This window comes from Sorghum bicolor, chromosome 8 (genome assembly GCF_000003195.3).
Source record: "Sorghum bicolor cultivar BTx623 chromosome 8, Sorghum_bicolor_NCBIv3, whole genome shotgun sequence".
NCBI classification, from domain to species: Eukaryota; Viridiplantae; Streptophyta; class Magnoliopsida; order Poales; family Poaceae; genus Sorghum; species Sorghum bicolor.
The window spans coordinates 54,747,388-54,760,789 of NC_012877.2; the positions used below are offsets into that span (position 1 = coordinate 54,747,388).

The window sequence follows — 13,402 nt, forward strand, 5'->3', positions numbered from 1 at the left end:
TGTGGATGCGGTCTTCGTATTTGAACCGGGTAGGATGCGGGTGTATGAACTCCTGCTCATGCGGTCTTCGTATTTGGACCGACATGAGCAGGAGTGAGATTAGATTTCATCACATACAAATTATAGTCTTTTTAGGTGTATAGATAGATAGATAGATAGATAGATAGATAGATAGATAGATAGATAGATAGATAGATAGATAGATAGATAGATAGATAGATAGATAGATAGATAGATAGATAGATAGATAGATATGATGTAATATATCTACTCTATCCAATCTAAATATAAGGGATCTAAGTTTTTGTTGTGTCAATCTATCTTAAGTTGTACTAAGTTTATAGTGGAGAGTATTAATATTTAACGTATTAAAGATGTAATTTTATAAATATATATAGTGTATGCAGTGATACTTATTTATTTGACATTGTAAAGATTATCAATTTTCTATAAAATTTTTTGAAAACTAGAATTGTTTTGTTAATCCAACTGTAGATTTGTTTTTTGAAATATAGACCAGCTACCAAATTAAAGTGGTTCCAGAGTCACAATATGATATCCATGCATCCATCTTATTTGCTGGCAGATAATTTTTTGGGAAAACTTTTAAAATATTCTGTGCTAAAATAACCATTGGAACATTTGCTTGGCTGTCGAATAAAGTGAGGCAAAATAGTACGAAAGAAGCAAGCAGCATTGGTGTCGTAATTATCACCACTGCCGATTTTCATAGGACGATGATCAACGACTGGCAGTGGCAGCGGTACATCATGTATATCGTGGATCAAAACTTCAGCTGGTGCCCGGTAGTGATGAGCTTAGTAGTAAAAGATTATATTACTGTCTCTGATGTCGAATCGGCAGATCATATTATCATCACGTCTAAAAAGAGGCTGCCAGTTTCCGCCATGTGATCGAGAAAGAACTGATATGATCGAATGCGCAGATTAATTAGTATCTGGAAAAAAAAAAGAAAAAACTGAAAATATATTGGGCAGAATGAAGAACTGGAGAAACTGTCGAAGGTCGAAATGCAAAACATAGATGAAATAAGTAGCACGTAGCAGGTGATGGTATACACATCCAACGTCGATTTCCCTTCATTTATTTATTTATACATTGAATCACCGAACATATACATAATAATATAATAAGTTGAAACACACCACCCTTCTGTTCCTCCCAACACAACACAAAGTACACAGTTTACACACAAAGTTCACAGATGACTACACACGGCCCCTGGAAATAAACATAACTGAAATTTATTGTAATTAACACGTACGCAAATAAACGACGAGATGAGAAGGAAATTCAGCAACAGCACATCCATGCATGTTTGAACACATTCCGGGGGACGAATGCAGTGTATTTATATACCTGACGTCGTGGGGATGGATTCAATAAGTTGCCATCATCGATCACGAGCTTATTGATGGCATGAAATAGCAAGCCTTATTAACGCATTTGCAACCAACGACAGACGAGATGCACGGTATAAAAACACAAGATTCCCCACAGGCCACCGGATTACCAAACTCCCTCGCAATCGTGTTTAAACCCAGGACGGGGGTGGTGTAGAGCAGCACATCCTCCCCCTGCAGTGTGCGGGCGGCCATGACTGCCGTCGGAGCCGCCATCACCTGCAGCAGCAGCAGCAGCATTGTCTTGGCCACCACCGGTGCCGCCGGCTTCCTCTTGCCGCCACCACTCGCCATGCTTGGCTAGCTTGCTGCCCTCTCCTTCGAGATCTCCCTCTCGTGGATTGGTGGCTATACTGGTCTTGTTTGTTTTGCTCTGCTCCCAAATGCAAGGATCCCATGCCTTTTTATAGGCAAGTTGGGCCGCTTGGGTAGGTACTGATCGATTATTTGTGTATATATCACTGGGCGGCATCCGTGTTTGTATTTTCTTTTGTTGAAAATGATAGATAAACCTCTCATATTTTTCGATAACTTTTTATTTTTAAAGAGTTCATTTACCAAATTGTGGAAAGATGGTATTTTTCGCGTTTTTACTAAAAAAACAAAAATAGGATTTATTTTACTAAACTTCTAGAGATGTTCTGACTCTCAAACAAATCGGAGACCAGAACGGCCGGCCAATGTCATTGGTTTCAAAAAAAAAAAAGATAATTGAAACCCATTTCATATTGTTCTGTATAGCTTTAGTCTATTATTTTAGCCACTGATAAAATAAATATGAGAGATCATCTAACTGTACGTGGGCCTACGTACCTCTGCTTGTACTTAATTTCTGAAGTGCATTACTCCATTTCACTTGTTATTGCAAAATTTCAGATATGTCTCCCAGTTATGAGTTATGGGTATGGGCATTATTGGATATATGCATTTAAAACATCAATATGGATGTCTAAACAATTCAAGTGATACTAATTTCAATATTGTAAATGGCATCATATTTAATAGTTGTGGATAATAATTATATTTATTTAAGATGGTTAAATTTAATTAATATTATTGTGGCTGATCATATTAATTTAAATACTCTAGTCTATTTAATTCATGGAATTATTTTAAATAATTTTTATTACTTTTTATAAACACTTATCTACACTAAATTGTTTATCTATATTTATATTCATTTTTTTACACAGTGAATTATTAAAATATTTATTAGTAAATAGTTCATTTTCTTGAGTTTTGTTTTATCTTTGTGTGATATTTATTCATATTTTAAATCCCTAGATTCTGCCCTACTAAATATGTTATTCTTTATGAGAATGTCACAATGCTACTACTATAATGTAAAATTAAAAGATCTAGGTTGGTGTGGACTAACCTTTCTATTTGAGTGTGTGAAGAAAAGTTAATTTTGTTCATCAGATGAAATGGGTATTGTCGTAGACTTGATGTTGATAAACTTGATTGATAGCATGTCAAATTAAAACCAAACAAATTATGTATGTTAGGCTCTGACTCGGGACAGAGGTGTGCGACGCCTGATTCTTGAGACTGATTGTCAGGTACTTGTTAGCTTATGGGAGAACCGTTCGCACCAGCGCTCTGAGATTTCAGCCCTCCTCACACAGATGGAGGAGTTTAGTCGGAGCTTTGAAGAATTTAATTTTCGTTTTATTAGCAGAAACTGCAATATGTTAGCACATGCCTGTACTCGGTTGGTATCCCGTGACTCTCAAGTGGCGGAGTGGCTGTTAACCCCACCTGGTCTCATAGATATCATAAACCGTGATTGTAATCATGTCATTGATTAATGAAGCTCCGGTTTCTCTCAAAAAAATTAGTTTAAGGTTAAACTATAGGAGATGAGCTCTTTAAAATTATAAAAATTACTCATAAATCACTCTTTAATTTGGTTTTACATTTAAAATGGACCACCCTTGCTCTACATCCTAGCTACGCCACTGTACACAAACTACAGTTTCATAGCTACTCCAACCAAACAGCTTTCATCTTTTCTTATGGCAGTACCTCACAATAACTTTTTAGAAACCACAATTCAACCAAATAGGGTCGTGGAAAAGAAACTGCCCCCCGGAAATGATTTCTAGAGTTGAGAATGTTAATAAGCCAACCTCTAAAATTAGAATCCATCCTTTTAAGTTTTGACAATTGATACAAATTATTGCCGGCTAGTACTGATTTTTATTTAAGTACAGGAGTCTAAACCCTCAATTAGAACAAAAAAAACTAACTGTGACTTTTCGGGCAAGAGGCACTGCACATGGATCTTGACTTGAATGGAAATAATTTGGCGATCACGTTCACGTGGCTCACATAAGTGAATAATATAATAATAATATATAGCGCTGGGAAGTTGTCAGTTGTCTGATGAAGACACGTATAGGATAATGGATGGGATTAAGCACGTTCCACGGTTCCACCCCTATCCGGTGATCACTCGAGGCACACGCGAGTGATTGTATACAGCCTGTTTGGGTTGCGGTATGGCCCCGTCCAGAGTCAATTGATTCGCCATGGGCCCATGCTATGCTGAATGGCGTCGTATAGTTCAAATAATAGAGGGGTTTCTCAGTTCTGGACTGGTTTACATGAAGTAAAATATTGTTGTTCTCGGAGTCTTATCTATTTGGTGAGAAATGGCAAGAAAGCACGTTTCTGGTTAGACATTTGGTTGGGCGAATGCCCGTTCAGCATCCTGTATAATAGAATTTTCAATGTCTGTAATGAAGAAGCATGTACTTAAAGACAACATGATCAATCTCACTTTTAGAAGATCGTTTGGTCCTCTAGAAATTGAAGAGTGGCAGCAACTTGTTACAAGTATTGGAGAGTTTCAGTTACCAAATGAACCAGACACAGTTATGTGGGCTTTAGAGAAAAATGGGAAATTCACAACAGCCTCTTTATATAAAGAATTGACTTTTCCTGGAGTTGAAAATAGAGAGATTATGAGCATATGGAGAGCTAGAATACCACTGAAAATTAGATTTTTTTTTCCTGTGGTCCATCTATTCAGATTGTCTCCCTTCAGCACAGAATCTAGTTAAACGAAATTGGCCTGGAGATGAATTTTGTAAAATGTGTGGAAACTTAGAAACAACTCAACATATTTTCTTTGAATGTCACCTAGCGAACTATTGTTGGTGGTTTTTTCATGATGCTTTATTCTGGACACAAACACCAACTAATCTCCAACATTTTCTGAACTTTAGTTGTGGTAGAGGAGATACACCTAGTTTGAAGATGATCTTTTTGCTTGCTTGTATTTGCTGGAGCTTATGGTTAATTCGTAATGATCTTGTTTTCAACAACAACGTTATTTCGAACCCTAATGTGGTGGTGCATCGATCAATTATCTTCATACAGAAATGGAGCATTCTCCTGAAGGAGAAAGAAAAAGGCTGGATTTCGAAGACGGTGGAGCGACTTTCAATAATTTTGACGTAAAGCGTCCAAGATTAGTGGTGTAGCAGAGAAGTGGAGATTAAAATGCTCAAGAAAAGAGAGGAAAGGACTGGTTTCTGAAGTGGAGCTTAATGCTCAAGAAGTGTGTCAAAGTTTATAAAGCTTTGATGTAATCTTTTGTTTAGTTCTTTTCCTAAACTGTTACTGTTAAGAGGAGTGTGCAATCTGCACGTTCTTGAACCTTTTGTAAGCTGGTTACCCCAGCAATACCTTTTGCTTTCTATAAAAGCAGGACCAATCGGTCTTTGATCTAAAAAAATAGCGTCGTCTGGTGGTTTTTCGAGGGACCAATCGTCCATTCCGTAAAATGCAGCCGCCGTGACAACCTGCATAATACCTTCTTAATTTTTTACCATAGCCTCTATTTATGATATCATGATATGTTAACAAGTTTTATGATTTTCGGATTTCATTTACTTTTTATAAAATTTAAAAACAATTCTCACGTAAGTTCGTTGTCATCTTTCGAAGACAAGATGTTCTAAATTTCTGACCTCTTCATGGATACGGCCTCAAATTAGACTCAGTAACATTTGAATGTCATTTTTCTAATCATTTTTCCATTATTCGAATGACTTGCTGTTCAAATTTGACTTATCCAAAAAAAAATCAATTAAATGAAATAAATTAAATAAATATATCAAAAAGACCGTAAATTTTGCCAAATTTTAACATGTAGTTCAAGATACAGTAGAAAAAGTTTGGGGTGGTCAAGGAGGGAAAAAAATAAAATATTTTGCCTAGTGTCAAGTTTTGACACTAGCAAAGACAAAGATTTGCCTAGTGTCAAGGGTTGACACTCGGCAAAGGTGGGAATTTGACTAGTGTCAAGTCTTTACAATCGGTAAAGGTTAGCGGTGTCCTACGGTCGTCACCCAGTGTTAATGTGTTCCGAGTGCTAGTCTTTGTCGAGTGTCCGGCACTAGGAAAAATTCTTCTATGCCGTGTAAATATTTGTCGAGCATCCAACACTAGGTAAACGGCCATTTTTGTCTATTGTCTGGTTTTGCCGAGTGTGGCAAATACTGAATTTGCCTAGTGTCAGCCTTTACTGAGTGTGGCACTCAGCAAATCAGCTATTTGCCGAATGTCCGACATATTACACTAGGCAAATCATTTTAGTGTGGTTGGACGCGCACGGCCGGCCGGCCGCCCGTTGGATAGGCATGTGTGGAGTTTTTTTCTGAAAGGAAGATATTAGGTATCAAAGGGAAGAAGAAGAAGAAGAAGAAGAAGATCAATAAAAATTATAGAGCTATGAACTGTAGTATATAACATAAAAAATTTATAGTGAGCAAAAAAAAAGCAAAATGACATCCCTTGTTAAAAACTAATGAACTTGTAGTGCAAGCATTTTGCTCTGATATAAACTGTTTTTGATAAACATTGCTCGTTAAAATTAGAATAGTTTGTCTCGTACAAATCTGGCTAGATGTTACCTATATTTGAGACTGGATGAAGTATATGTCATTACTCTAGGCACACACGTAGCTAGCATTTTATTCTCATGCTGACACGCGCAACTAATATAAATAGTTAAGATACACAGATCTGAAATCGAGCCGCTTGACATCCAATCCAAGACACATATATATAGTATCTCAGTGCTTGTGCTTTGGCTTCTTGACGATCATGACGGTGCAGTGCGCGTGGTGCGTGCAGTAGTCGCTCACGCTCCCAAGCACAGCCCTGAACAAAATATATATAATGCTGATAGCGGACAAAGAAAATTAACTCATAACCTACAAAGTTGCACATGTCAGGATGTCACGCCCCATTTGGATCAAAACATGTTGTGTGTGTGTGTGTGTGTGTGTGTGTGTGTGTGTGTGTGTGTGTGTGTGTGTCTTTCAACCAAACTTAATTACGACGAGCGTCAAAGAGATGATGGATGGACCTCTTCCACTTGCTGTAGCCATGGCAGCCGACGACCAGGATCTCGGCGTGGTGCCGATCAACCGCGTCGCAGATGACGCTCCTGGCGTCACCCTCGATGGCTTCGTAGCTGACGTCGATCACCTGCATCATCCGCCCACGGATTACGGATAGAGCTCGAGATCATCAGCAGCTAGGTATATATAGCCATAGGTTGTCGTCGTTTGATGATGCATGCGATCGATCTGTGCTGATTAATTAGCAATGGATGATGATTAATTGCGTGTTGATCGATGAAATTACTGCTGTACGTACGTACCTGGGTGCAGAGCTTCTTGGCCTTGTCCATGACCCTGGCGACGGTGCGCTTGAGGTCGGCCTCGACCTTGGGCAGCAGCTCGACGGAGCCCACGCCGGCGATGCCGATGACGGAGGCCGCGGGGGGCTTGGAGGTGAGCACCACCAGGTGGTACTGCTGCGGCTGCCCCGCCGCGAAGAAGTGCTGCAGCGTCCACTCCAGCCCGTAATAGCTGTGCTCGCTGTCGTCGCCGCCGCTGCAGCCTCCTCCTCCATGTATTTTTTTTTTTCTATATATATATATATATATATATATATATAGGTGATATATAGTTCGTTGGTCGATACGCCGGCCGGCGACTGGGGACGATGGCTGATGGACGAAACAGGGGGGAACAAGGTGGAGGAGGAATAAGGGGTGTTTGTGTAACTTAACTCAAAACTGCCTCTCCGAGCAGCTAGCGGCCGGGAGGAAACTCCGGAGCGCGGGAAACGCTTGGATGTCCACGTTCCTCCCACAAACCTCCTCTTTTTTTTATTTAGAGGTTATTATTAAGTTATTAAGAATAATTTATATACTCACACAAAGGGCCAAACTGGCGGCCCACTTCGGGCCCAGCTGCTATTATATATGTCCAAACAGGTCAAACCCGTTGGGTCAACAAGGGCCTGGTCTGAAAAAGCGCACGGCACTGGCCTTGTGCGGCACGGCCTGCCTTGTGCCCATGCCTGGCCTGGGCCGGCATCGTGCTCGTGCCACATCATCGGCCTGTAGTGTCGGTCCGGGCATGTCATTGTTGTTAAGCCGGCACGATGCGGCCTAGCTATTTTCGATCATTGGATGCTTTTTAAATGAATAATAGCTGTTGGATGAAACCGTAGGTATTAAGCCGGCACGATGCGGCCTAGCTATTTTCAAGGTCATTGGATCCTTTTTGTTACAGATATTTATTCGGGGTGATCTCATCTCCTCGGATCCTCTTACGAGGAATCCTATCCTAACTACGACGTTCCCCACGATCGTCTACGGATGTCACCCACGACTACGTGCGTACCCATGGAGACCGGTTCCACCTCCGTGATATCACCCACGACTCATCGTGGGCTCGAGTTTACTTGGGGCGAGAGTTTTCTCTCCCCCCGACTTGTATAAATACTTGTGATCAATGAATAAAGAAACATCCCGAGTTCATTCTATTCCTCTCTATTCTCGTCCTTTGGCATTCCACTCGTAACACGTTATCAGCACATCGCTCTCCCCTACCCTAGAGGGGAATAGCTCGGTTGGATAGAACATCGTCGAGGGATCGATCTTCACCCAGGGCCTCACCCCAAGGTAGAATCACGCCTTTCCCTCGCCGTAATCCTGCCTCAATGGCTTCTCTCATCCTTCAAATCGTCTGGATGGCGATGAACCGTGCCCGGACATTGGGCACACACTTCGGCAACAACCGCCTTCAGGCGGAACTACTGGAGGACATCCGGGAACTCCTTGGAGAGGCTCGCGGCTATCGCTTTCGGGGCGAACGCCGTGATCTCGACAGGAACCCCAGGCGTTTTCCTGTACGACGTCCTTTCGGGGGACACCGACGTGCAAACGTCGCCCCTCCGTCACGGCGTTCGGTGGTGTCGTCCACGGCTTCGCCCGCGGCGCCACCGTCGAGTGCACCGACTCCACCAGCGCCTCCAGCGCTGGTCCTTGCCTTGCAGGCTCCACCCCGGCCTCGGCGCCCGCTCCACGGCGACGCACCGTGCCCACCACCGCCACCATCCATGGTGGCCAGCCAATGGCTGTCTCTGGGCATAGAGCCGCAGTCGCCGATTCGGTACCCGACGCCGACGCCGTCACCTGAGCGGGCTGCGCACAGCCCGCCTCCGCGCCGTCCATCTCCACCAACCATCGCGGCGCGGATGTCGGCGCCGACTCGGTTGCCGGCGTACTTCGTCGACCCTGCGCTCGCTGCACCATCGCCACCGCCACCACCTCATCCTTCGCGACTCCGCCGCACATGGATTAGCGTTCCCCACGAGCCTTCGGCTCGGGGACGCGCTCCCTCGGACTGAGACTTCTACTGGGGAAAGGGGGAGGGGAGGAGGCGCCGTTCGCGGACTCGACGGAGGCCGGCCATCGCGCAGCCACGCACGGCGCGCTCGCCCCTCTGCGCACGCGAGCGACGGTCAGGGGACGGTGCTCGGCCTGGCGGCGCGGCCCCTGGCCGCGGGCTCGACGCGGCGGCGCCCCGCATCCCGGCCTCGACGCGGCTCCTCCCGGCGTGCGCGCCTGGCCGCAGCGGCGCGCAGCGGGGCATCACGACACGGCACGACGGCGGCGAGGCCTCGGCACGGCCACCACCGCGCGACCCTCGGCACGACCGCGCCCTACACGGCTGCCTGCGTGCGTGCGCAACACCAGGCCCTCGCGCGTCTGCGCCCATGGCCGAACAGCGCGCCCGCCCTCCGGCCGAGCCGTGCGGCCGAGCAGCGTCGGCCTCCGCGCGGCCCCCCGCGGCGTCCAGCCCAACCTCGCCGCGGCCAGCAGCGCGTCCGCCCTCACGCGGATCCCGACCAGCGCGACCTCTCCACTCCTCTGCCACGGCCCTCGCGCGCGGATCGAGGTGGGGCCACGCCGGCCCACGCGCAGGGCGCGCTCCCGTCCTGGTCCTCTGGCGGCGGCGGCTGATGGGGCTGGGGGTTAGGGTTTGGAAACCCTAGCCCCTGGCCTTATATATGGCCCACCTCCCCCACCTCCAATTGGGCCAAATTGGTGGCCCAGGCTCAGGTTGGGGCCTGCGAGCTTTCAGCCTGGGCCAGTTATCCTTGGCTTTTCATTTTTATGCATTAGCTAATTTTATTTATTTATTTACATAGCATTTTTTATTCCCTAAAATTACATCAGCTTCTTAGTCTAATTTTCTTGTAAATTTAGACACTGATGTATATATTGCATTGTAAATATTTTTACATTCCGCAATCATATTATGAATGAAAAATTTACATGTCGAACGTGTTTTGTCTTTACAATTCTCTATCACATGTATATATGTAAATATTTTTATGGTCAATTTTTCTCCCTATTTAGAATACTATTTTTCACTAGATGTTACCTTACTTTATTATTATTTTGGCGACCACAAGGTAATACTCATACTACTGCGGGATTTATTCCTCAAAGTGCTCTCCCAAATTTAATAATAAACATACAAGGACTACATCCCAAAGCGAAAATATAAAATGGTCTACACCTCCATGGTGACTCCCTATGTTCCACAAAATGAGAAATCAAAATACCATAAAACATATGCAAGTTTACCTTGCTACACATAAACAAGTCTACCTTGTTATTTACATACGCAATTTTACATTGCTTTACATACACAATTTTACATTGCCTTACATACGCAATTTTATATTGTCTTACATACGCAATTTTACATTGCTTTACATATACAATTTTACATTGTTTTTATATACGCAATTTACATTGTTATATAAATATGCAATTACATACTTGTTAATTTTACAACCCCGCAATTAATTAAATTTAAGCAAATAAACATGTAGGCAATGGCCACCAAAGAGTCTGATGCCCAAGTTTCTTCTAAGAAGGAATTTGCCGAGCTAGCTCTTGATGGACACAACTTCCCTACATGGGCGATGGATCTCAAAGTGAGTCTATCGTTACGCGGAATGTATAGGGCAATTGACACTCCCAAACAGGGAGATGCTCCATTGTCTGAATCATCCAAGTACCATGCCTTATACATAATAAGGAACCACATCCATTCAGATCTCAAAGCTGAATATCTGATGGAAGAGGACCCACGGGCTCTCTGGCTTGCTTTGCAACAGCGGTATGAGCAACAAAAGGCAGTTATTCTCCCGAAGGCCACTCATGAGTGGAACCACCTCCGCATTCAAGATTTCAAATCTGTGAATGAATATAACCATGCCATGCACAAACTCAGTTCCAAACTGAGGTTTTGTGAAAAGGAGTCATCTGATGCGGAGAAAATTGGAAAGACCTTGTCTACCATGCTTCCCGCTCAAATGATCCTCCAACAGCAATATCGTGAGAGGGGATTCACAGTCTATTCTGATCTCATTAAAACATTACTTCAGGCTGAGAGGCACAATGAGCTCCTCATATGGAACTCCAATCAAGGCCCTGTCAGTGCCAAGCCCTTGCCCGAAGTACATGCAAATGCTCAGAAACAGATACCAAAGGATGCCAACAAGAACGACAATCCTAGATCCTCCAAAGGCAAAAACAAGTGCAAGGGACCCCGTAAGCCTCGAGGTGCTAAGGGCAAAGGCAACAACTCTAAGTCAAAAGACAAGTCCTCAACTTGTACAAAGTGTGGTTGCTACAACCACCCGACTAAGAAATGCCGCACCCCCAAGCATCTTGTGGAACTCTACTTGCATTCCGTGGGACGAGGACGCTCCAACCAAGGACGCTCCAACCAAGGTGGACAACCGTCTGAAGCACACTTCAACGATCTGGTAGCCCCAGGATGTTCCAACCCCACCCCAGCGGGACCGAGCAACACAATGGCGCCTCTTCCACCTGATGGCATGGCAAATGACTCCACCAACAACATGATCATCGAATACAATTCTGATGATCTGTTCGGCGACTACAACTAGATTGATAGTCATTTGAGATTTTAGTTTCATCATTCGCCTTCGGGGTTGTAATAATTGACAATTTGTTTTTGCTGCACTTTGTTTGATGTTCATTGACTTATGCACAATTCAACATCAATAAATGTTTATATTTCATATATATTCATGTTGAGAATTTCATTCTCTTTTATATTTTCATAGATTGTACGGGAGTCAATCCGATGGATGAGGAAATGTGCCTAGTGGACAGTGGCACCACTAACTCTATACTCAGGGAAATAAAATATTTCCAAACTCTCACAAAGAGCAAAGGAAATGTTTTAACAATCGCTGGACGTGATGCCGTAATAGCAGGCTCTGGTAGAGCCATTATTACGCTCCCTATGGGTACAACGATTACAATCAAGGATGCACTTCTGTATCCTGATTCAACTCGTACCTTATTGAGTTATAGAGATATCCGCAAAAGTGGGTATCATATCGAAACCCATCACCAAAATAATGAGTTCCTCCTCATTACAAAGGATAACAGATATGGCAGAGATACTCTCGAAAGAATTCCCTCAACTTCGTTTGGATTATACTATTCATACATAAAACTCGTACAACATGTTGCGTACAAAGTTATTTTTCAGTATGTCAATGCATTCCAAACTTGGCATGATCGCCTTGGTCACCTTGGCAAAGGGATGATGAGAAAAATTACTAGCAATTCTGTTGGTCACTCGCTAACCAATGCAAAATTTCCCCAATCCTCAGATTACACTTGCACCGCATGTGCAACAGGGAAATTAATTTTGAGGCCCTCTTCCCTCAAAATCAAAGTTGAACCACTCAACTTCTTTGAACGCATTCAAGGGGACATATGTGGCCCGATAAATCCTTTATCGGGACCATTCAGGTACTTCATGGTTCTAATAGACGCATCCACACGATGGTCTCATGTGTCTCTTCTATCGACACGAAACCATGCTTTTGCCAAAATAATTGCGCAAGTTATCAAACTCAAAGCGCAACATCCTGAACATCAAATAAAATCCATTAGGATGGATAACGCTGCTGAATTTTCCTCTCGTGCCTTTAATGACTATTGTATGGCCTTAGGAATACAAGTACAACATTCTATCCCATATGTCCACACACAAAATGGGTTAGCCGAGTCTCTCATCAAGAGAATCAAGCTCATTGCTAGACCGCTATTGCAGAATTGCAATCTACCAACCTCATGTTGGGGTCATGCAGTCTTACACGCTGCTGAACTGATTCAATTGCGACCAACTGCATACTATGCAACGTCCCCGTTGCAACTAGTACATGAAAATCCCCCAAGCATTTCCCATCTGCGAAAGTTCGGTTGCGCTACATACGTACCGATCTCACCACCGAAGCGTACAACAATGGGCCCCCATAGAAAATTGGAGATCTATGTGGGATACAAATCTCCGTCGATCATAAAGTATCTAGAGCCCACCACAGGGGACCTCTTAACGGCCCGGTACGTTGATTGTATCTTCAATGAAGATCATTTTCTGGCATTAGGGGGAGACTTACCACATCACAAACAATGCCAGGAAATCAATTGGGATGCCCCAGACATACCCAACTCAGATCCACGTACTTCAGAATCTGAACTCCAAGTTCAGAAAATCATAAATTTGCAACACATTGCAAACAACGTGCCAGACGCATTTACT

The 13,402-nt window shown here is 43.6% G+C and overlaps 2 protein-coding genes across 2 annotated transcripts; one reads left to right on the top strand and one right to left on the bottom strand.

Moving 5' to 3' along the window:
• LOC8066343 (universal stress protein PHOS32) lies at positions 6,253-9,093 on the bottom strand. Its single transcript, XM_021466093.1, has 4 exons — positions 8,674-9,093; positions 7,105-7,350; positions 6,808-6,929; positions 6,253-6,599 (listed from the first exon to the last, which is right to left on the bottom strand). Exons 1-4 carry the CDS (start codon positions 9,091-9,093, stop codon positions 6,512-6,514), a joined length of 876 nt encoding a protein of 291 aa, XP_021321768.1. The 3' UTR covers positions 6,253-6,511.
• Positions 10,647-11,729, top strand: LOC8068814. Its single transcript, XM_021466094.1, has one exon. It carries the CDS (start codon positions 10,647-10,649, stop codon positions 11,727-11,729), a length of 1,083 nt encoding a protein of 360 aa, XP_021321769.1.

Excerpts from the sequence above, each read along its gene's own strand:
- LOC8066343 (XM_021466093.1), bottom strand. The coding sequence starts at position 9,093 with ATGTGCGGCGGAGTCGCGAAGGATGAGGTGGTGGCGGTGGCGATGGTG. Across the intron at positions 7,351-8,673 it reads CGGAGGGGCGACGTTTGCAC|GGAGGCTGCAGCGGCGGCGA; the intron begins GTCGGTGTCCCC and ends ATACATGGAGGA. Across the intron at positions 6,600-6,807 it reads GGCTACAGCAAGTGGAAGAG|GGCTGTGCTTGGGAGCGTGA; the intron begins GTCCATCCATCA and ends TATTTTGTTCAG.
- LOC8068814 (XM_021466094.1), top strand. The coding sequence starts at position 10,647 with ATGGCCACCAAAGAGTCTGATGCCCAAGTTTCTTCTAAGAAGGAATTT.